This window comes from Triturus cristatus, chromosome 2_1, assembly GCF_964204655.1.
Source record: "Triturus cristatus chromosome 2_1, aTriCri1.1, whole genome shotgun sequence".
Classification (NCBI taxonomy): Eukaryota; Metazoa; Chordata; class Amphibia; order Caudata; family Salamandridae; genus Triturus; species Triturus cristatus.
The window spans coordinates 499393735-499417991 of record NC_140581.1 but is presented as its reverse complement, the minus strand read 5'-3'; the positions used below and the strand labels follow the sequence as shown (position 1 = coordinate 499417991).

Genomic DNA, 24257 nt, shown 5'->3' with positions numbered 1-24257 from the left:
GGCTACCAGAATCACTGACACCCTCTCCTCTCGAATCTTCTGCAGCACACTGGGGAGGAAGGGAATTGATGGAAAGATATGCAGGAGGCCTGTGGTCCAGGCAATTGAGAAGGCATTTGCCACCCAAGCCTGATAATCAATTACTTCTGAACAAAATATTGGTAGTTGCAAATTGTGGGACGAGGAAAACAGATTTATCCAGTGTTTCCTGAACAGATGACAGAACTGAAGAAACAGAGGATGGGATAAATAGTAGAGCAATGAAAAGGGAAGATTCGGTTCAAGTTGTCTGCATGAAAACTGAAAATTTAGCTCCCCCTGAATGTACACTGCATTCATGCCAATTTAAGTCTTCTCTGCCCATGAACAAATCTGATAAGTCAACATGTTCAGAAGACGCTTTCTTCCTCCTTGCTGATTCAGGTAGCATTTCGCTACCTGATTGTCCGTGCGTATCACCAGGTTCACAACTAGCAACAGTGGCTTGAAGTATTGCACTGATTCCCATACTGCAGGTAACGCCCTCAAATTAATAGAGCGATTCCTGTCCACCAAGGACCACTGCCTCTTTGCTTCCAAATCCCCCAGAACTGCTCCCATCCCCATAGACTGGCATCTGTTGTTAGTAACACTGGGTCAGACATTTGAATTGGTACACCTTTTTCAAATTGGGACTGTGGATCCATCAATACAGTTCCTGTACAATTGTCAGGTCCAATGGGACTTCTGTGTTGCAACTGTACAGAGAAGGGTTCCAATGAGTCCACAGATAATTTATGACTGCTTTCAGATTTAGACAAATTCATGGGACCACTGCTGTCATTGTCACCATTAATCTTTGAACCCTCAACCAATACCTGACTGGTGCTGAGGATTGAGATAACAATGTCCTCAGGCTTGACTGTAATGTGTTCATTCTGGTTTAGGGTAGTAAGTCGGCCCTAGCACAGTGTTGAATATTGCCCTGAACCTTGCCTCCTCAGATTCGAGGAAGAAAGAAGAAGGACCGAAGAGCCGTGCTGACCCAGGAAGAAGAGGACACCAACTGCTTTGGCCCCAGCTCTATTGGCCTGTCCCATCTAAGACCTGCTTACAGCGTAGAAACTGCCGTGTCCAGCAGCCAGCAACCCCCAGAGCCCTGAGGACCTGCCCTGCACTCATCTTATAGACTCTGTTGACCGTGAGCACCGGTTTTGCTCAAGCCAAGACTTAACCTACAGAGTTCGGGTTTCAGTGACTCCGCGATTCTGCAACACTCTGTACCCAACGCCCACAGCTCAAGTTCAAGTGGCTCAACACCACGAGGAGGTCTCCCCAGCAATATTTACCTGGGATCTGGAGATTCCTGACCTCCCTTGAGCTTCAAGATGATGCCTACAGCCTCAACATGAGGGGTCCCCCCGAGTGTAATGGAGCTGGTAAAGAAAGCTGATGCCAAAAGACAACCCGGTACCCAACGCCCCTTGACCTTGGGTGGCCCAACCGACCGTGTTCAGGCATCCCCCAAGATTCCAACTTACCTCTCCAGCCGGTGGTCACCTTCAGGAAGTCTCCCTGTCCTAGCCTGTAGCACCTTTGCCGAACCGAAGGTCTCCATTGAAAATCACAGGATCCCGACATCTTCTTGGCACCTTGCACCCTACCGCTCCAGTGCCGCTAGTGGTGCAGCTCCTGTGCTGGTCGTTGGCCCCTGCAGTGCTCCTACACCAGAGTGTCTTGCTTGTAAGCAGTCCCTAACTGAAGGCCTCTTTTGCCCCTTTGGCTAACATTGGGCCCCTAATGCCATAAGGGCCGAGTGGCGGTTTCTAATGGGAGTACACCCTCCCGTGTAACTCTATTCCACATAAAGTACCCGACAAGTTCCAAACTCCGTTCGCGTGCCTAAATTGAACTCGGTTAGTTGAATAAGGGAAGAAGGATATGAAGCTATTTAGTTGTTACCCACTAGATGGTGGGGAAGGAAATCATTCCTTTTGTTTTACTTACCCTCACATACACTAGTAGTGTCATGATTCATCATAGGGTCACCCCTGACCCCTAAAAGTCAGGGTGGGCTCGACCGTATCCCAGGGAGCTCTTGAAAAGCTACTGCCAGGGAGTATTTAAAGATTAAAAATCCTCAGACAGATCCCAGTATCCCTTTATTTGTGGAACTGTCAGGGATATTAAAATATTAAACTAGGGGGGGGGGGGTTCAACAGGAATATTCCCTAGTTTAATATTTTAATATCCCTGACAGTTTCACGAATAAAGGGATACTGGGACCTGTCTGAGGATTTTTAATCTTTAAATACCCCCTGGCCAGATCATTTCCTTCCCCACCATTTAGTGGGTAACAACTAAATAGCTTCATATCCATCTTCCCTTATTCAACTAACTGAGTTTAATATAGGCATGCAAATGGAGTTTGCAAACTTGTGGTGCAACTGGAGTGCCTACCAAGACCTTGGAGAACCTTGGTCCTAACCCCCAAAAACTTCTACTTGTGAGACATTTATTTACCTGTGAAACCAAGAACCATTTTTCTCCCATAGCAACCTATGTCATGAGATTTATGGCCTAAAATATTTGAAGTGTTGAACTGTTGTTTTGTATAGAGGAAAAAGGCATTATAACTTAAACCAATAAAAGTCTTATCTTGTATAGTGAGATCCCTCTGTGTGGTATCCAGGCATACCACCCCCAGTAGACAAAGTAGTCTAGAAGTAATCTAAAAGGATTCTAAAAGTAATTGATGTGTAATGAAAACTGCTTTTTGGACCAATACCAACCTGTAACAATTGTAAATTCAACCACAATGGCATTGTCTTGCATTTGACAGTATATTTTACTACCTGTAACCAAATCCTGCTTGGTTCTAAAAATAAAACATAAGTATACCTTTTTTTATACTTACCTAATTGGTCTAGATTCAGTCTCTGAGTGTGTGCTATCAGTGTTAAATGAGTGAATACAATACATTCTTAACACACCATCTGGATAAGCCTAACTGTTTGCCCACAATACCACAAAGAGAGATGTTAGTACTTAACTAATTTAGCCGCTGCTGTACCTCAGTGGACTCCCTGGACTCTGTGCATACTATACCTTATTTTGGTATAGTATATACAGAGCCAGCTTCCTACACATGCTTTCACAATATTGTGATATGTTCTATCCAAAACAACCATATCCACCCATGGTTATCGACACTTTTCAAAATGACTGCGAATGTTGAATTCGTTGACTTACACATACATTAAGAAGCAACACTGAAACGTCTCAATGTTTGGGTTTTTAAGCATGCGAACAGGCGTCACAGTGGGGGTTTATTAACAAAATTAATTGGGTCCTGTTACTGGTGGGTCTGGCTTTCTATTTGTCCACATCCCTTTATCTCCTTCATATTTCTCACCAATTTTTGTTGGCTCTTCATTTTGAGTGAAGAAGATAAATTTGTGCATCTGATAGTAAAACTGGTTAGAAACTGGCAAGACACCTTTTCTGGACAAGTGATTATTATTCCACTCTGCATCTCCTCCATGTTCCGGTCATCCAATAGCTGTGTTTCCTTCGAGCTGAATGCTTTTCCCACTTAGCTCCCTGCTTCTTGATTTCTTCCTACGATCATATTTACCCCCAAAACCAGCTAGTAAAACAAACAAGCATTTGCAATGCAATCGGTCTCGCATTTGTGAAAGTTAGAACTAATGGCGTTGTAAATAATAATGTTTTTACTTATTTTTTTCGGCAGCGGATTATTTAGAAAAAGAGAGTTAGAGCTATTGGCGCTGTAAATGTAAATATTTTTTGCTTACGTGTTGTTGAGTGGATGTATGTGATATGGAGTGGAATTATGTGAATAGTAATTATGTGGTATTTTGTGCGTTGGATTATGTGGAAGCGCGTTGTAGGTTATGGAGAGTAACTGTGGTATGGTATTTTGTGTTGTGGAGTGTTATGTAGTGTAGTTTGACTATGTTACGTGCTGGTGAATTTTGTGGTGTGATGAGGAATGGTGTAGTGTGTTATGTGATTGTGTTGTTGATTTGTATTATGTGGGTTGTTGAATTATGTGGTGTGTAATGGAAATGTATTGAGCTGATTTGTGTGGAACAATGTTGCACTGAGTGAAATGATGCTGATTGGAATTATGTGGCATGATGTGGTGTGTGTTTATGTGGATTGTTGCTATGTAGTATAGATTGGTTTTATGTGGTGTGCATTTATGTGAGCGAGAGATAGGCTGGGTGAGGAAAGAGGGAGGAGAGATACAAGAGGAGAGGGCAAGAGCAAAGAGAGAGAAGGAGGGGAAGTGACATGCCGAGCTCTTCCTCGGTATGGCCATCCTGTAGTGAGCGAAGTTTACAAGTTACAGCCTGCCTTTAGGTGAGGGAATGAAAGCACTGTATGAAAAAAGACAACATTATAGGAGAGAGACACCCAGCACTATGTAAGAGTGATTTTAGCACTGCATGGCTGAGTGAGAGCAAAGCATTAACGAAAGAGATGACAATGCAGAATAGTGAGAGCACTACATGAATAGCATTTGCAACCAATTAAACCAGAGCAGGTTTACTGGCATGTTTCCCCTTGCTGCCAATTTCTTTGTGGCTGAGTTAAAAAAAAAAAGTATAAGTTGTCTGTCAGACTGCTTTTTATGACTCTCTCTCCCAACTCCTTCCCCTTTTTGCAACACCTCGACCCCCAATTTATAGGTTCCCTGAGCAAAGTTTTTCCAAGTCCAGCACTGGTGATGGCCATCCTACAGGACTTGCCTCTTATTCTTCAATGTGATGTATAATATATAGTAACACAGCTGCATAGGATAGCAGAACTGAACAGTTAAAGATAGCATCTAGCTATACGGCATTGTCCAGCATAGCATTATAACAATTAGTAGCATAGCATTACGAAACAGCACCAGGTAACATTGTCCAGGATCATATTGCGTGACCTAGCGAAGCATCACATGTGCCGTAAAACATGAGAACAACACAACTTGAAGTTGATTGTTTTCTCCGAGCTCCCTGTCTACCCTGGGAAGGTGGTGAATCTCCCCCTCTGTCTCCAAAACTTCCCAGTACATGTCTGCACTGTGAGGGTGGTTGAGGTGGGGGAGAGTTGGGTGTCGCTGCAAATGGAAAGAGTGACGCGAGAGAGAGATCCGATAGCGGAGGGGGCACGAAATAGGAACATGGAGAGTGGGCAGAGAGAATGAGACGCAGAAAGGAAGGGGGTATGAGAAGGGAGAAAACAGGAGCATGTAAGAAGAAGAAAGAGATTGAGGAAAGAAGTGGTGTTACTGTTGAGATGGCGAGATAGGTGGGTAGACAGGAAGGAAGAGGAAGCGCACGTGAAGGATATGAGGGAGTTTGAGGGAAAGAGAGACACCCAAAGGAAGGTAGAGCAGATATCTAGATGGAAGAGAAACATGTGAGGGGAAGGACAGCACGAGAAAGTGAGGGAAGAGGGGGCACAAGGAAGGAGGGAGGGAGTGACACAGAGGGAGGGGCAGAGACGAATAGATAAGGAGAGGATTTTCACGCATAGATAAAGATATTACAGACAAGCCTTGCAGGCGGTTTTCCTCCGGGCGCTGTTGACCAAAAGAAGTAAAAAAGCACTATAGAATGCATCGTAGTGCTGGTTTTTTTGTTATTGAGGATGGGAACTTGATGAGGACTTTGACTGGATTTGTTGCACCACACCAGGCTTGAACGAATGCTGGGCTGGATGAATGCCGCCGTTCTATCGCGAACACAGGGAGCGCATCTGTAACAACAACACACAGTGCTCCAAAGTCATTTACTGACGGATTAGCAAAGCCAAGTGATACGAGTACAGATTTCAGTGAGAATGCCATTGCATTTTTGTCTAGTGTCTTATGGTTTTGAAAGCAGGGCGCATTATTTGACCGGATTTGTCGCACCACACCAGGCTTGAAAGTAGCATGCTCGGCTGGACGAATGCCGCCGTTCTATCGCGAACACGGGCCGGCATGCGTACAAAACAAGGAAATAGTACCTAAATAAAAACATAAGAGCCCAGCAGCTGAACTATACTGTAGTTGGTCGGTGCTGCTTCCTGCAAAACGGAAGCAAAATGGAAGTGAGGTATCGGGCCTCCAGTCAATCAATGAGCGAGATAAAAAGAGCAATGCCATATTTAACCAATGGCAAGTGACAAAACAAATAGAAATGCAAAGGGTGGAGTTTCACCACTAATACTGATTACTTGATGACTCGGAGAGGCAGCGCATGCGCTGCCTATGTGAGACCTAAAAACTAATAGACGTGGCTCCCTGGGAGTTCTTTCCCAGCGTGTGGGGGACAATATTATTTTTTTCTGCTGAGGACCACACAGCTTTTCCTTGGAAGTCCCAAACACAAATAAAGTATGTCAAAACATCCATCCGAAATAGAGATGTTGGTCTGAAGTATTTAGACCGAAGGCCTGATGTCCTCGAAGCTGTTGGTCTAAGGATTCCTACCGCAGACCCTGCGAAGGTTCATTCAGAGGAAATATGACGGTGTTTGGCTGAAATGATTTTATTAAGTTGTGAATATTTTCCCAATGATCGAATGCAATAAAATTGTTGCCTCTGAATAGGAAAAATGTCTGCATTATCTGTCAAACGTGTCAGTATCAGTGCTTTTTCATTTGTGTTTATTTTACTGTTGTTTTAAGATAGGAAATAAATCTTACAATCTTAAACAAAGTTACCAAATGGATTAATACGCTAATGCTATTTTGCAAAGTTGTATGCGCTGTTAATGTAAATTTTTACATTTACACATGATGAAATGCTTTTGCATTTGGGGACCTTAGAATTCATAAGTGAATTCCAGAGCTACTCATGTGAAACAGTGACTGTTTCTCTCTGAATTAAAACATTTTTTTTTTACTCCAAACGCAGGTGCAAATCAAGTTTTTATTTTTTAATCGGGTCCATAGTTTTCGTATGACATAAAGCCGGCTTGTCATTCTACTTGCAGTCTCTGTAATGCAATAATGTAATTTTGTTTATTTGCTACCTAATGTGATGTCTGGTGTTACAATTTTCTAGGTGCAGCACTGCCTCGCTTTCAATCATCACTTAAGGTTCTGGATCTCAGTGACTTGCAAGTTATGTACGAAGATATATCAGGAGATTTCGGTATGTTTTAAATGTTATTTGATAGGCAAAATTTCCTCAGTTAAAAACTACCTGAGTGTCTTGATCAGATTGATTTATTCCAAAGGTTCCTAGTTGGGAATCCCTGAATATCTGTTAAATTGCGTGCAAAATGTCAAGGTTTAATCTCCCACATAACCCCATCACATGGAAGGCTTCACATGCAACCATAGACTATTGTTTGACACTGCGTATTGTCATGAGATGAGGCAGAGTAAAGTCACAGATTGTACAAACAATCAACAAAATCACAGCACAAAAAAATACAGTCAACGAGAGCACTCCAGCTGCGGTTCAGGAGTTGGTCAGAAGTCCCTAAATTTAGGTGAGTGAGAACAGTACCAGAGTCCTCTTAATGCGGACTAGAAAGGTAAGGATCTCATCCTCACTAGCAGGCAACTAACTCAAGGTCACGCTAAACCCAGGCTAGTAACTCAAGGTAACTTTAAACTCAGTTCATAAATTTACGATCTGAAATTCCACTGGGCAGATTTACAAGCCCCTTGCGCCACTTTTGCGTCTCTTCTAACATGGGGAAAATGACGCAAAAGTGGCGCAAGGGGCTTGTAAATCTGCCCCCACATTTTCATTCAAAGACTATTGTTTGTGTTAAGTTCTTTTTTTCCTTGTATAATGGGTGTTTCCTGGCCTGCACATAGGAATTACCTGCGTCTTGTCCTCCCACCAGGCAAAGCCCTTCCGGAGCCCACTCCTGTGCTGTGAAGTCCCTGCCTCATTCTACGGAAGCTTCTCTCTACTGACACTCTCGCGCTCTCTCTCTCTCTCAAACCCCTCTTACTATTTTTTCTGATTGCATTTTATTGCCATTGTTTTTCTGTCTGCCTTGCTTATTGCCTCTGTTTTTTGCTTTGTTTATCTCTTGCATGAATACGATTTTACCTTAAATAAATGAAAAGACAAGAGGCGTTTGGCAAACCAGGAACAAGTTGGTTTAATTAAATGCAGCAGCCAGGAGAGTATCAACAGAGGCGTGTCTGAAGACAGTCTCAAAGTACAGACGTTTGGGCCGCACATATATATATATTTTTTTTTTTGGTACAATAAAACACTTTGACATACTTTGAAAGTCATCATAGTCATAAATAACTAGAAAAAACGTCAGATTAGGGGACACAAGTGGCTCTCGACCTCGGTTAGAGCTAGTGTAGGCCAGTGTGTGCGTGTCCAGATGTCTGCTGTGGTGGCATATGATCGCCCTGTGCTGTGTGCATGTGGTGTCCTGGTTGGCTGAGTGTTCCTAGCTACATGTGGCATCTAATTTTTGTGGTATTTTGAGAAGACGTGCCTTGGGCCAATCTCCTAAGTCCTGTTTCTGGTGTGACTACCTATCTATGGCATCAATCAGGCTTTTTGACGGGTGCACGTTTGTCTTTGGGCTAAGGAGACCCCACCTGTGATTTGTCACTCAAGAGGCATTGGTTGGGGTCCTCCATGACTTACAGCACTGGCCAGAGCTATCAAACCCGCAGTGACGCCTCTTCCATACAGCCATGGCCACAGCCAAGTTCTGCATCCTCCGGCAGTGGATGTCACCAACACCCCTGATGCAAGAGACTTGACTAGTTGCCATGATACAAGCTGCTTTCCACGAACGCGTCATATACAACCTACAGGACCAGTCCGATCTGTTTCTGCAAACATGGGCACCCTTCTTGCAGGACAAGAACCACACGACAGGCAGTCCGGGACCCCCCACCCCACACTTCCCCCACAGCAATCGACATAACCATAGGGAGAGGAATGGGTAACATCACCTTATACAATAGCATAAACCACGTGATACACCCAACCAGTTCTCCCACGCACTGCTTCCTGGCCTGCTATCTTCCCCCCCTTCTTCACGCATACCCTGAGCGGTCCAGGCCCTGAAACTCTCTCATACCTCTCCCCTCCATGCCCTCCCCACTGTAGCCCTGCCCTTCCCAGCGTTAGTCATCTTTTATACCTGCACCACCCCCCCAGCAGCCCTACTGATACCCATCACCCAGTCATCCCTTCGTCTATAATCTCTTCCGTTCCATCCTTCCCCCACCCCCTCTCTCTCCTCTTCCCCCTCCCCTCTCCTTCCCCACGGATACGCAGACCTACAGTCCCCAACAAATGACTCACCCCTCTTCACCCCAATGGCAACGGAGGTGACAATCAACACAGTCAGATGGAACTGCCCATCCCATACCTCCCCCCCGGCAGGTAGCACCCATCTTGGCAGCGCTGTCTGACCACAACAATGATTGCAGAAGTGGAGGCAGTGGACAGTGGTCACTACCATCCCTCCTCCTCCCTTGCCAACGGTGCTCCCCTTTATCCATCCCGCTCTTGCCCTCCACACATAGGCTGGAAATGCATGGCCCCAATGGCACCACAGCCTGTCACGCATGCTCACTACCCACCACATGAGACTCCCCTTCGCAGGGTACTACTACTACACCTTTCCCGCTCCCCCCATTGCGCAAACAGGGGCCACTTAGGACATCTCAGGCAGGCTCCCTCTTGCCTTGGGGAAACGTCTAGATACCAGCAACATGGGCACCAGCTGTCTGATCATCCAACACCCGCTCTTAGCAGCCCCCCAACACCCACGATCAATAGCGCCAACTGGGACAGCATATGGGCCCCCTTTGGAAACATCAAACCCACACCTCCTCTGGCTGCCTCCACCACCCCCCAACCCTCCCTTTGTCCCACCCCCTCACTTCCCTTTGTCAAATATGATGTACCCCTCATCCATGTTACCGTTTTATGCCGCTCCTGTACATGTATGAAGGATGAAGATATTCCTTGTTATGTAACTTTTGACACTTTTTGCAACACAATATAAAAAATACGTAACTTTGAAAACATTCTTAGGCTGCAGGATGGTCTTCAGGGGAAATGTCTGTCATCTGGGCGTCCAGAGGTGTCTTTTCTTGGTGCAGTACAAAAAGAGTCTTTTTATAAATATGGTTGTAAAGTCAATTTGTAGTCCGTGCTACTGAGCGGTTGGCCTTGTGAAAGCCGTTTTGAAAGCTTTGATCGAAGGGGTTGTGTCCCGCGGCCATGATGGTGCACTTGCAGCTCGTTCGCAGACCTGTAGGATAGAGCTGTGGGTTGTAGGCTAGCTTGGATCAAACACATCATTAGGCAGTTGTTCAGAAAAATCCTGGGTTTTCTTTTTACTGACACATTCCATTGTTTTACTGTGAGCGATTTTTCATAGTGAGGTGCTGGAAGGAGTTGCTAGAAATTTTGGGGAATGGTGAGTTTCAACTAATTTTAGTGCTATTTGTATTTTGGATCCCCCTCTCCTTGCTATGGTGGGGACAGTACTCTTAATTGTGGGCTGCTCCATTTAAAGGTGTGATGTTTAACCGGTGCGGAGGTGTCCTTTTGACCAGCATGGGCTGTGTACAATTGTGAGGGGAAGTGAATGTTTTCATTTTTAGGCCAACGTGTCTGTTTACACTTGCGCATCCCTTGGGTTTCTGCACATGGCATGGAATGAGATTTTCTCTAATTGGGTTGAGTTGCTGGTTACCCCCTCCTTCCTGAAGGCTGTGGTGTTTGGTCTACTTTTAGACTAATATGTGTGGATTTCTTTGGGTGTTTTTCAGTGGTTTTCTTCTAACGAAGCTTGTCGGAGGTAGTAGGGAAGGGGTAGTTTGGGGCACACGTACAGACATGCAGGGCTGGAATTGTGTTTGTTTGCTGTGTTTTTTCCAACAAGTGTCTTGGGTCCCATTGGGACTTTGTGTGCCCTGCCTGATGTAGATAACACTAATGAACTCGATGGATTTTCCCTATGGACTAGGGTCGTGTGGTCGCTGGGAAGCTGTTCTGTGGCCCCAGTGACTTGGATGTTGCCATGACTGGGATTGTGCCTATTGCTTCCTTCAACGATGTTTCATGAGACCCTGTGAATGTCATATGACCAGCTGGGTGTGGTTGGTGAGCCTATTACGGCACCTTGTGCAAGGGCTGCAAAGGTCATCAGTGGAGACCCTCTTCCTCCCGTCGATACCCTCTCCCTTGGGTTTAGGATGTTTTGGATCTGCCGCTTTCAGCTGGAATCAGGGGCTTCTTGCCCAGTGTCATGCTACTCCTGCTGCTTTATAGGGGCATGATCCGATGAGCAGATCTTTGGATGTGTTTGGAAGCATTAGTGGAAAGGAGGAGGAGGAGGCAGAATGTTCTGCCCACAATGGGAGTCAGGTGTGCAGTTGGGGTTTGTCACACTGTGATTAAGCAAACTGAAATGGCTGATCGCCCGGGTGAATGGCTCTATTGACTTGGTGCATGAACAACGGAGTTCTATGGTCATCTCAGGCCCTGCTCCCTCAAGCACACGGAAGACCTGGCTTCCGTCGCTGGAGCCTTTGCATCACTTTGGAACTATACAGGGGGCTTCCATTTGGAGGAGGCCTGAAAGATTTTGAAGAATGGGGTGCTTTTGATCTGGGGGGAGTCTTAGTGACTTGAGCGAAGGGACCTTGGTGACTGCTTTTATGCTCCAGTTGTGCGCCGCCCTGCTCAGTCGTCAGAGTGTTTGCACCCTGGGGCATGGTCAGCCAACCCTGCCCTGGCGGATTAACAGCAGTAAGAGTCCCAGGCCCCTACCGGTACCCGGATAGCAAACTCTAGCGTATATTCCCGGTCGACATAGTATGGTGGCCCTGAGGTTTTCCTGTGTGTAAGTAAAGGCTAGAGTTTACACTAATGCTGCGTCGCTTGTCCTTATTGTTGTAGTGAGTTTTCTGAAGTGGGTATGAAGTGGATGCCGTACTAAGGTTTTAGATCCACTGCATGTTTGTATCCTGTGATTGTGCTAGGGCATTACCACCGCAGATAGTCACCCCTCCTTGCTGTGGGCCCGGTCCCTGTTGAACTGAGCTCCCTGTCTGTTGCGGCAGTTGCCCTTTGCTCAGTCAACCCCATGACCCCTGTTACGGTGGGGTGGATGCAGCCGTGAAGCTGTCTGTGCAATGCATTTGCGTGTTCTGGGCTTGGTTGTGGGGGTGGATGCTCTGTGGGGCTTGGCCCGGTACTAATCCATTCTGATTGTGCTACATTTTTAGATGGCACCTGTTACCCATGTTGCCCACTCTGACAATAGTGGCACTCTATAAGGCCGGTTTGGACCCAGCCTCCCTGATCTTGGCCACTAGGACTGGGTGGATACTCTCCAGGGTCTGCAGACAGAGTTCCCCTGAGACTGGTGCCATCTGGATGTTCGAGGCCAACGTGGTCCCCTCAAGGGCATTTTTTTCAACTTTTGTTGGATCAGTTAGGCGGTGTCTCTCTGGGCCTGCTCCTGCTTTTCCCTGTCCTTTCCAGTAATGGTGTAAAATGTGGGCCTGTATTTCCCACCAAGGTTTAGTGTCTAGCCCTACTACACCATCTATTCCGGGGTGGATTTCAGTGGGTAGTCCCTATTTGCGGATGTTGTAGAAGAATGTAACCTGGGGACCCGTGTCCTGTCTCTTGTCCCCTTCGTTTTCTCATTCTATCTAGGAATTCAGTCACTGTCTTCACAGGTATCATGCTCTCTGCCATCAGTCCTCATTCGCCTGGCTGGTCAGGGAATATCTCCCTCAGGGCCATCCAGATCTGGTGTCTGAATGAGTTAAATACGGCCTAGTCATGCTTGGTGTTGATAAGTGTGACTGTGGGGATGCGGGCTCAGGAGAACACCATGTTGGTCTGCTCCCCGATGAGGCTGTTGAGCAGACTTTTGATGTCACCTATGGCTAAGTTTATACCCACGGTGTTCTTCTCAAAGCATGAGATCTCATTTCCTATCTTGTCCATCAATGGGGGCAGTTTGTTCCTGAGCCCTTCTTCGTCCATCTGTGCCCAAGGCACGTAGATGGTCTCTGCTGCACCGTTCTGCAGTAGCAGACAAATTCTGGAGCGGGCAGTTCTGTCGATTTCTCCCCGATGTAGCACTCCCATTGTCTCAGGCATTCCTGCATGTAGGGGTAGTTCTATCTCTGATCCTCTCTCCATGCTGAATGCAGTCCTCTGCAATGACCGTGTCCTCGGGTTCGAAGGATCCCTCCTCCGGCCAGAGACGATCATACTGTCACTTCCTTTCGGTCCAGTAGGCCAGTAGAGGGAAAAAAGGCAGCGAGTAGTCCTCACCCTCTTCTCTGGATACTATCTCTCTAGGGGTTGATCTTTCTGACCGGCGCGTTCGGGGGGAGTGGCGGACATCCTAGTCGTCACTCTCCTTGAGCGCGCGCAAAGGTGCCATGCTGTTCCCTGCTGTGTTTCAATTGTGTTTCAGTCAAACTATCTTGACCACTTATTTCTTGGTCGGCCCCTCTCTCGCGCCAACGACCCGGTGAAGTGTGTACTTCTTATTGGGGCCTTCCTTCTGACTCTTTTCTGGGCCCATCCCTATGTGGGACCCAAGGCCTAGCTCTGGTTCCCTTCGGGAAAGGGGAATCGTTTGCCCTCACTTCTGGGCTTCCCAGGCGAGAGCCTGTCCTCTACTTCCCACCTGGGTTGCCTCCTTCGCACTGTACTGCGTGTTGTTCTTCTAGGCAATGTCTTGTCCTCAAGCTCACACCCAGATGCTTCCTCCGCACCATAGGCATACCTTGGGGGAGTATAACCCCCAACTTCCCCTTCGGAGTCGGATTTTGGAGGACTGGGGCCCTTTCTTCCACTCCACTGATGGAATCATCTTCCAGGAGGGCCACAAACTTTCCTCTGATCTTAGAGCACCCTGTGGGGTGGTCAGGAGCATGTGTTCCCTGTGCAGCTTGGACCTGATGTATCGCGACTGATGGGTGGGGGGGGTCGAACACAGAGGGAGCCTGGCACTGGACTGAGCCGGGGCTGACAGCGTCTGGGCTGGTTGGCCACTGCGTCTGCGCTGGTTGGCCCCCCTTGATCTGATAGCTTGCTGTCCGGGGGAGGTCCACCAGGCCAATGGACTGCTGGATTGGTGTAACCCAGCGCAGGGGATGCTGTAATGGCCAGCATCAGCGAGAGTACATCCCTGCTGGTGTATGGTGGGGGAGGTGCAGATGCCTCACTTACGGACTCGGGCTAATACTTGTAGTAGAGGCTCATCTTGAAGATGGCCCATAGTTCTAGTAGAGCCTCTCGCTCAGACTATTTTTGTCTTGCATACCTGGTCTGTATGTGGGTCTTTGTGTTTTCTTGGATGTTGGTATTGAATGTCCCCCCCTCAGGCCAGAGAATGGTATGGGTGTGCCACTCACTGCAATGTTTTCCTATTTACCCGGCCTGTGTGGGAAACCTAGCTTGCATATGGTCGAGTAGCGTCTCCATGATGGATTAGGGAACTCGTTTAAGGAACTTACAAAAATGTTGATCGTCTCGAGATTTTAAATGAGTACGATTTCTACTTTAATTATGGGGATTACTGTGCAAATGGGGTGATACCGAAAACAATCTACTGGTTTCAAGTTGTAAAAAAAAAAAATTGATGCATGAAGGAAAAGAACATTTAACAGTAGACAAAGACAAATGCAATGAAATAATAACAACCTGTAACAAAGTGCAATAATTGTTAGTTCAGAACAGAACAAGTTGATTTGTAGCAGTAAACTAGAAAACCTGGTTATTATTTCATAAAGCATAGAGTCACTAACATAACATTATAACATGAAGCAAAATTGCTACATTTTAACTGCATCACAACATCAATAAATGCATACATGGAAAAATCTAAAAGAGACTAAAAGTGAAAAGGTTGACAGAAAAAAATCTTCTTTTTCCAAAACCTTAGCCCCCACCTAGCGCCTACAGCCCCAGGCGAGGGGATGCTCCGTGTAATACGTGGAGATAAGTGAGTCAGTCTGTCAGTATGCGCTCGGTGAACAAAAAAAGCAACAATTTGTGTGGAGGAAAAGGAATAACCTGACTATTATCAACCCTCTGTGGCCAGACACAAGCTACACCGTATTCACCAAGGTTCCGAATTGTTCCCTAACTTCTGAATTACACCCTATATCACACCCAGGAGGAGTGCCTAACGCCCAACCATCCAAGCGATTAACAACTCTGACTTGTGTTAGATGCTACCAGTGTAAAAAACACAAAACCTGATAGCACTAATAACTCTTTGAAACAAAGAAATAAGATTGATATGCTAGCCCTATATTACAATCAGAGCCTATGCGTGCCTCTCTACCATGTCCAGTGGTCCAGGCGGTCCCTATCTGACACCCAAGGACAAGCGTACCTCTGTATCCAGCATAGTAGCTGTAGCTACCTTCGCCTTCTCTAGCGTGCTGACTAGGGGAAAAGCAAAGGTGATCCACGCACATGTCCTAGTTTGCCACTTGCCACGTACTGGGAATAAGGATCAGATGTAGTCTCTTACCCTGTGAGGGCTGTCTGTGCACGGACCACCGCCCCGCTGATTCAGCAGAACTTCTAATCAATTATGGTGTTCACCGATCTCATTGCGCAGATTGGTCCTTCCTTCGACAGCAGTCGGGCTCAATAAATCAATCTCTCCTGCCTGGCTCACCAAAATGTAGTTCGATTATGATTTTACCTTAACTAAATAAAAAGACAAGAGCTGTTTGGCAAAACAGGAACAAGTTGGTTTAATTAAACGCAACGGCCAGGAGAGTATCGGCAGAGGCACATCTGAAGACAGTCTCAAAATACAGAAGTTTGAGCTGCACATATATATATTTTTTGGGTGCAATAAAATACTTTGACATTCCTTGAAAGGCATCATAGTCATAAATAACCAGAAAAACCATCCAATAAGGGGGACACGGTGGCTCTCGACTTTGGGGAGAGCAACTATGGGCCAGAGTGTGGGTCTAGATGACCGGTGTGGTGAGCGCATAATCCCCTCGTGCGGTATGAATATTGCCTCCTGGTTGGCTGAGTGTTCCCTAACTACATGTGGCATCTAACTTTTGTGGTATTTTGGGAATGCGTGCCTTTGGCCAACCGTGCTTTATTGGGGCTAATTTTCAAGGTACTGTTATGTGGTGTGACTACCTATCTGTGGGATCTATCAGGGTTTTCCCTGGATGCACGTTTGTCTTTAGGCTAAGCGAGACCCCACCTGTGACCTGCCGGCGGATAGGCATGTGTTGGGTCGGAAGGCCTGTCTGACCATGTATCTCTGACTTTGGGTTGATGGGGTGGTCACCTTAGGTAAATCTGACAGCAGTGTTACAAGTTCGTTAGAACGTCTACAAATAATTTGGCAGTCAATGATATCATTTCAAACCGACCTCTTAAGTATTGTGCCGACACGTGTCATAGCATACATCGATATTGTCTTTACTGATATTTACATTATTTTGTGTGCCTAGATTATAGCATACATTGACATTGTTTCTACTGATATTGACACCATTATGCATGCATAGAATATGGCAAACATTGACATGGTTTCTACTTGTTTCGACATTGCATTTATTGGTATTGACATTGTTATGCGGACATAGTTTATGGCGTACGTCGACATTGCATTTATTGGCATTGCCATTGTCGGGCCTGCATATATCATGGTATACATTAACATCGTATGCACCCATATTAACATCTGTATGTCTGTTTATTTCTGCTGCCTCACTGCCTCAGTCCATTGTGTGCCTTTATTAATCGATATCCACTCTCTCACTGTGCCCTTCCACTCATTTCACACATTCTCTCTGCCCTCACACTTTTTCTCTCTTGTTTCCTGCTCTTGTTTCTCAGCTCACTCACAGCTCTTACTGGCTCATTTCTCTCATCTCTTAATTCACACTCTTGTTCCTCAGCCCTTATGAGCTCTTATTTGTACATCTCGTTCTCCCTTTCTTTCTTATCTTGCTTATTTTTTCTGTCTCTCACTCATTTTTAATTTTTCTTGTCTTGCTCTCTATTTTAACACTCATGTCCATTTCACTCTTTTCTCCCCTTTTTCCTTGAATTTTTCCTCTTATCTCATTTTTCCCTCCTTTTTCTTCCCACCCTTCCTTACCTTTTTCTGCCTTAGTATGCTCTCCTCCTTCTTGCCTCACGCAGCCCCACCCAGAGCGCCCCGCCACCTGCTGCTCTCCTCCCCCTCCACATCTAGTTAATGGCAGCCACATTGTATATGTGCTGCTGGCATGCCAAAGGTGCACCAGAGGTGAGCCTGTTTGCACCCTTTGATGCCCAGCGCCAGGAACCCTCGTCTTTCCACTCCCAACGCTATGCTTTCACGACCCTCCACACACTGAATCCCAGATGCTACACACCGCACTGCTGCTGCGGCACACCGTACAACACCAAGGGGGCTTTCTCATGTGCTACATGCAAGTTCTCTTGTACTCTCCCACACCATCCTTTCACCACACCTGCACTGACAGTACCTAACACTGACTCACTCACAGCCACACACACCGGACGCCAAGCGCACCATGCTCCACCCTATCAAACATGTTCCTAAATGCCCTCACTCTCACCTAGCACCCTACCAAGATCTGGGACCTGCTCCAAGAACACTCACTGTACTTATCTTCCTCACGGAAACTTGGCTGACACCTGCATCTGGCCCAGACATCGCCTCACCTGGACCGACCACGGACTCAACAACTTCACTATTCCCATCTCATATCATAACATACACACCATTTGTTGATACTGGAACAAAGTCTCAGAAGAGCCCTTGGCTACCGAACTCTTGGACGAATAGCACATCACAGCAGCAGCCTCTGTGACTCCATCTCCAACTTCTACGAATGGATCACTCACTGCGCCAACACCTCTGCCACCTGTCAGATCCAATAAAACCCCAAGAACCAAGCCACATGCTAGCTGGTACTTGGAGGAGCTCAGGATAACTAAACACCACTACACATGACTGGAGTGTAGAGTGTAGATTGATAATGAGCCCGGTCAACTTGGACAGGAACACTTTCAAAACCGCCCTCAGATGCTGCCACCAACTGATCAGAGCTGCTAAATGCTTTACACTCGCATACCACATTGAGGACAGCCCCAACAATTCCAAAGAGATCTCTGCTATTGTGAACTACTTCACCTCCCCAACAGCCAGCTTAACCAGCCTGACCCCATCATACGACCTGTACACCAAGCTGTCTGACTTCACCTTCAACAGGATAACCAAAAATCTACACCTTCAGTCCCCAACCAGACCTTTCCAACATTGCAGCATGCCTACTGTTCTCAGCCAACCACCATGGAACCACACTGACTGCATTGCCCACCATCACCATGGATGAAGCCTCTACCACCATGGAGTCCATCTACTCCAGAGCCCCAAGTGACCCTTGCCTAAGCCAAGTCTTATCGAAGGACTTCAACCTATCATCTTAGTGCTTACCCTGAACCTGAATGTCTCCTATTTCGATGCCTGGAACCACCCCATTGTACTCTGATGCCACAAGAAGCCCTTTACAGGCCCAATGACGCTAGCCAACTACAGACCCATCTCCCTGCTACCCTACCTGGCCAAAGTCCTGCAGAAGCCGATCAACAAATGCCTTGCCATACACCTCCACTTAAACTGTCTCCTCGACACCACTCTATCAGGCTTCACACCGAACCACATCATGGAAACAGCCCTCATCCCCACAACCAATGACTTTCAGATGATCATGGCTAGACCCTACAGCCTTCATCTTCGTGGGCCTCTTGGATCTCTCTGCGGCCTTTGACACCATCTCCCACCCCATCCTATCCAACAACTTTATGAAGCTGCTCCTTTCTGGCTCTCCACACACAGTTAGTCAGTCTGGCCACCACTGCTCGGATTGCTGCAACCTCATCGGTGAAGTACCACAAGGCTCATCACTTAGCTTGACCACTACAATCAACTTCTTATCCTACACTGATGACAAACAGCTTATATTTTCCCTGTATGACAAAACACTTAACACCTGGGCAAAGTTCTCTGTCTGCATGACCAAAGTCGCCAACTGAATGATTACCAACTGCTTCAAACCAAACACCCACAAGTCAGAAATTGTGATCTGTAGTAGGCACTCCTCATCATGGGACTACATCTGGTGGTCAGCAGAATTCTGACACATCCACACCCTCCACCCACGCTAAGAATCTCAACATAGCTATCAACAATCAAGTCATCATGAATACACAAAGCAACGCCAGCACCCGCTGAGCCGTCTCCCAAGCAGATTGGAGCATGGGGCTTTACACCAGAATCAACACTCAACGGACAAGGCGACTCCAAACCATAAAGATCTCAGCAGCCAGGATCACACTCAACCTACCAGCCTGCACGTACATTGCTTCTCACCTAAGAGAGCTTCACTGGCTTCCCATACACAAATGAGCTCTGTTCAAATTTCTGATGCATACCTTTCAAGCTCTACTCAATATCGGCCCAGCTTACCTCAACAACCACATTAGATTACACATATCCACCAGACTCATCCAATCAGCTGGACTCCTACATGCACACAAATCCCAAAATATGCAGTCAGGCTCTTGGTATGGAAAAATCCTCTGAATGGTAAAGATGTGTGCCCCTGCCCTGAGAGCCCAACTGTACTGTTTGGATCTCTAAATGCTGATTTTGTCATAGGCAAACACAGATCATGTGTGTCATGACATAGGCCTGTTTCATGGACTGCGGTTTTGTTGGGAGGGGCTGGGACTGGGAGGGGCGCCAAAATCGCTACCATCACTGGGAGTTAGCTACCAATGTGGATATGCCTCCCAGACCATGGACTCAAATTCATTTCTACAAGGATGGAATCTAACTAGTATTCCTCTTGCCGTCTATGAGTAGACTTTCTCTTCATTAACTGTTTCTAATGTTAGATGCTCCCCCATATTTTGCTCTTTAAATTGTGAATTTTTGTTTTTCGAAGCTATTAACAATTACAGCTTTTTCTTTTTACTTATTGGTGTTATTTACACTTCTTTACATAAACACATGCTTTTTACATATAGAGACAAAAGACAATGAATGCTTGACTGTATCTTGCACGAAGACATTACATGACTGCATTACAGAAACTCAAATTGATTGATCAGACAAACAATATTTTGGGGGAAAACACGGAATGACTGATATTACAACACTCCATTACTAGAAACAAAACATATTTACAAGCTACTAATACCTCATCTCATTGGAGAATAAATCCAAAATATCTCACGCAACAAATGTTTTGGCCTAGATGGTGTCCTTAGGTTGGTTTTGGGGGGGATCTATTTCCCTTTGGTACTCTCTACCGCTTGTATATCCCACTACTGTATGGCCCTATGGAGGTCAGAGCATTGGTGGTATATCGAGGTAGAGTCTCAAGTGAAATCTCCCGAAGTGCACTGCCACTTTACACTGTATGTTACAGTAAATGATCGCTCTTGACCTCGGTGATATTTGTGCTGACATGTTTAGACCTTCTATGGTGGGCCTGTGTTGATGTTAAAAGGAAGGTCTTCTTCAGGGTGGTTGTTTTCATAGGACACGTTTTCCAATTTTAATCGGGTTCGCCTGTCTGGCAATGGTGTGTGGGGACCATGTGTTAGAGGAAGGGTCCTGCTTCGCGGAGCCAGGAACACCACTGAGGGAGAATGACAAAACTAAGATACTCGTCACAAGAAGAAACCGGCAAATGTAGCTCCTGAGAAGAAACGCCCTCAAAGGCCCATAACCCGATGAACACAGCAGGGTACACACACAGGATAGAACCCTCCACGAGGACCCCTCAGGCACAGTAACATGAATGTCATGTTACTGTGCCTGTGTAGAGTTAAAAATAAACTACTCCTTTTTCTTATTAAAGCAAGTATTTGGCTGGACACTGATTTATTGCTTGAACTGTTTGCGCTTTGAGTTATGAGTCATGTTTACTGACCTGTATCCACATCTCTGCCAAGGAAGCATTGATTGCTCGACCACAGCTACCACTGAGAGTCAAGTGGAGAAGGGGTACTTGCCCCAGTTACTCGGGACCTATAGTAGGTCCGGCCCAGGAACATCCAGGGTAAAAGGCCTCAACCACCACGGGCGAGCCCAGTAGCTCCTGTATGGCCAATGGCTCTCTGAAAGGGGTTCTGACATGGGCCTTTTCTTACGTTACTCCTAAAGCCTGGAACAACCTGTCATTGCACATCTGAACCTTCCTTCCCACAGGTGATGCACCAATCTTGGGTCTTTCTGCCTTTTGCATCCCCTACTTCAAATTATTCTCCCTAGGGTCTCCAAAATGTATATAGTTTGCAAGGCTATTAGAGTCCATCATGTTTTTTTCAGCCAATGGTACAACTCTCTAACTATACCTCCACTAGAGATAGCCTAATCGTAGGTCACTCTCTCCCTCACATTGTCCAGCCTAAAATGTTATCTCCATGGTCTCAAACGTTTATCGATTTTGTTAAGACAACCTCTCTCCGCACACCATCTTTCCTAGGATGGACACTGTATTTCTGCAACCCCTTGCTGTTTTCCTTTTCACAAACAGGGCAGAGTGTTGGCTTTCTCCATACCATATGTACGTCGTTTGAGGTGTATAGAATCATGAATTGCTTCGTCAGGGCACCTCTCCTACCAGCACTTCGGCAAGTGTACTAGCAAATTTACCCAGTATGTTTAGATGACACTGCGTTCCTACACAGTGCACGGAAATGTTTCTCCTCTTGCACTACACTTCAAGAGTTTACTGTCAGATGCTAACCTCATCTCCTGCAGTATATTTCTGTAATAATAAACTCTATAGAGAGTATTGTCAGTTGGATGAGATGCAGGCCCACTTAGATTGCATCTTCTTTGGATCCATTACAGCCAGTCCTCTAGGATTCCTAAATCCATTACCCACCTACTCCTAATGTAACGTAAGCAATTAGATATGTTATTAACCAGGTTCCTGTATATGGCTAATTTGGTATCTTTGGCTAGCCTTTTTGTCCGAACCGTATGCTTCAGAGAGAGGGTTACCTTCAGACATCTCTGTCCAGTCAACACAGGAGTTTGCCAAGGCATGGAAAGCATGCCCAGGTTGGTATTCCTATATTGAGGACAGCTTGAGTTTAGAATTGAGCAAATGCTTCGATTCCTCCCATCACATCTATGCTCCCCCCCCTTAGAGATGGCGATAAGATCCCATCTCCTAAGGGCTAGAAGGTAGCAACAGACTGGTCACAAAAAGTGGTCACAATGTGTGCACTGACTTTGTGACTAATCATATTTTGTTATTGTGACCCACCTACTAATGGGTCACATTGCAACATGTCCATTTGTAGAAGTTGCAGACTTACCTACTTAATGAATACAGGCCGGTCGCTATTTGTGACCTCTTGTGATTGGCTACAAATACGGATGGTGGGCAGCAGACCCCCATCCCTAAGCTTGCATTCCCAAACAGGAACTGAAGCACCCCGTGTATAATAAAGGAACTGGAGCTGCTTCCACTGCCTGCTACGCCCCACATCCCTCCCTAAAGCCACCTTATACAATTCCCAAAGGGGAAACAATCCAACCAAGCCCCCTTCTATTGGTGATTCAGAATGAGTCGCTAAACCCATATTACGATTCTGAAGGGCTTTACTGAATCACAAAATAAGCTTAATACATGGCAAAGCACAATACTGCGGTTACAATTCTAGTGATTGTACAAAACACTAGTTTTGCAACTGCGAAATGGTGTCTTACATCTGGCCTTAAATCCTTTCAGGGCCAACTCCCTCCGCAAGGGGCCCGACCATATAAGGGAGTCTTCTTTTATTTTACTCTTGCAATCAAGGAACACAGGCCACCTTCCACACACTGATGAGAAACTTTTGGAACTGTGCACTCTCCCTTCCATCCATAAATATAGCTTTGGTATGCTTTAGTCTCCAACATAATGTGCCAAGTTGAATCGATGGGTCTTCAGTCAGGGAATAAATCCAGTCATTGGGCGCCAGGAACTGAGAGGTCTAATAGTATTGTCCAATATTTGGAAGTGTTATAACGCCATTACAGACTGACCTATACAGAGAGGCTTCTGCAATGTGGGGAAATCTATGACCCCACAAGGACATTATCTGCCCCTCCAGTTTTCCAAAGGTGGCCTCATAGTGACCATATGGAGCTCATCTGCACAAGATATATATAAACTTGGACAGGGAGAGAATTTTGAAGATAGCTGCCCTTTTCATTTAGGAGTGTGGTAATGTCCTTGTGACTATGTTCATTGCCACACCTAAATTACGGTCGAAAATCATAGCCAGGCTCCAAGTTATTTCCATTCCCAGAGATATGCTTTGTGCGCCCGAGAGCATTACCTTTAGTCAGGGAAAGTCTCGAAAAGCATGAGTAGTGTGTACATAGGGTTTACAGCACATACAAATATAGGGGCAGATTTACAAGCCCCTTGCGCCACCGCAGCACCTTTGCAAACAATGTGCCACGTTGCGGCCCATTTATAACGTGAAGCATCTTTGGAAATGCTTCACGTTGTTAAGCCCTGCGTCACAGTATACCTGCGTCGGGTATAATGTATGCAGGCTGGTCATTACCACGCAGGAAAGTCTGATAGAAGTGACGGTCACTGCGCCACTTCTAGGAAGCCACTGCATCAAAACCTTACGCCTGCTTGGAGCAGGCTTAAGAAGTGACGCAATGTATTAGGTATGGGCCTCCCCATGCATTGCTGGAGTTGCGTTGTGCTTGCGACACGACTCCAGCAATGCGTTACTTTTGCGCCAACAGATGCATCAGAATTTCTGACATATCTGTTTCTCCTTGCGCCATGGTGTGCCGTATTGGAATTACAATGCATCCATGATGGCGCAATGTTTTTTTTTTTTGCCCCGCGCAAGGAAACTGACGCATCTCTGCTCCAATGCAGAGATGCGTCAGTTACTTGTAAATCTGCCCCATATTGTCTGCATAAATCGAGATTCAAGCCTTCATCTTACTTCCCATGCCAAAACCTTGTACCCTTGTCGCAGCATAGCCCAACATGCCAGTGGACAAATAGTAGTGGGTTGAGGGGAGACCCCTTCCTCATGCCCCTCTCCAAGTCATATGATGCAGATAGTGTTCAGTTTAGGGAGACCTTCGCTGTTGGTTCTTTTTAGAGCAGTTTCTTGCATGCCTGGAATTCAAGCCCTATCCCGAAGCACTTCAGAACTCAGAATACTACGTTCCCGTCGA

At 46.1% G+C, this 24257-nt stretch overlaps 1 protein-coding gene across 1 annotated transcript in view; it reads left to right on the top strand.

Annotated features, from left to right (window-relative positions):
• Positions 1 to 24257, top strand: part of LOC146865547 (baculoviral IAP repeat-containing protein 1-like) — a 932191-nt gene that overhangs the window by 824839 nt on the left and 83095 nt on the right. Inside the window, exon 9 of the mRNA XM_085632362.1 lies at positions 7049 to 7138. Within this exon, the coding sequence (XP_085488488.1) occupies positions 7049 to 7138 (90 nt within the window). The remainder of the gene's footprint in view (positions 1 to 7048; positions 7139 to 24257) is intronic.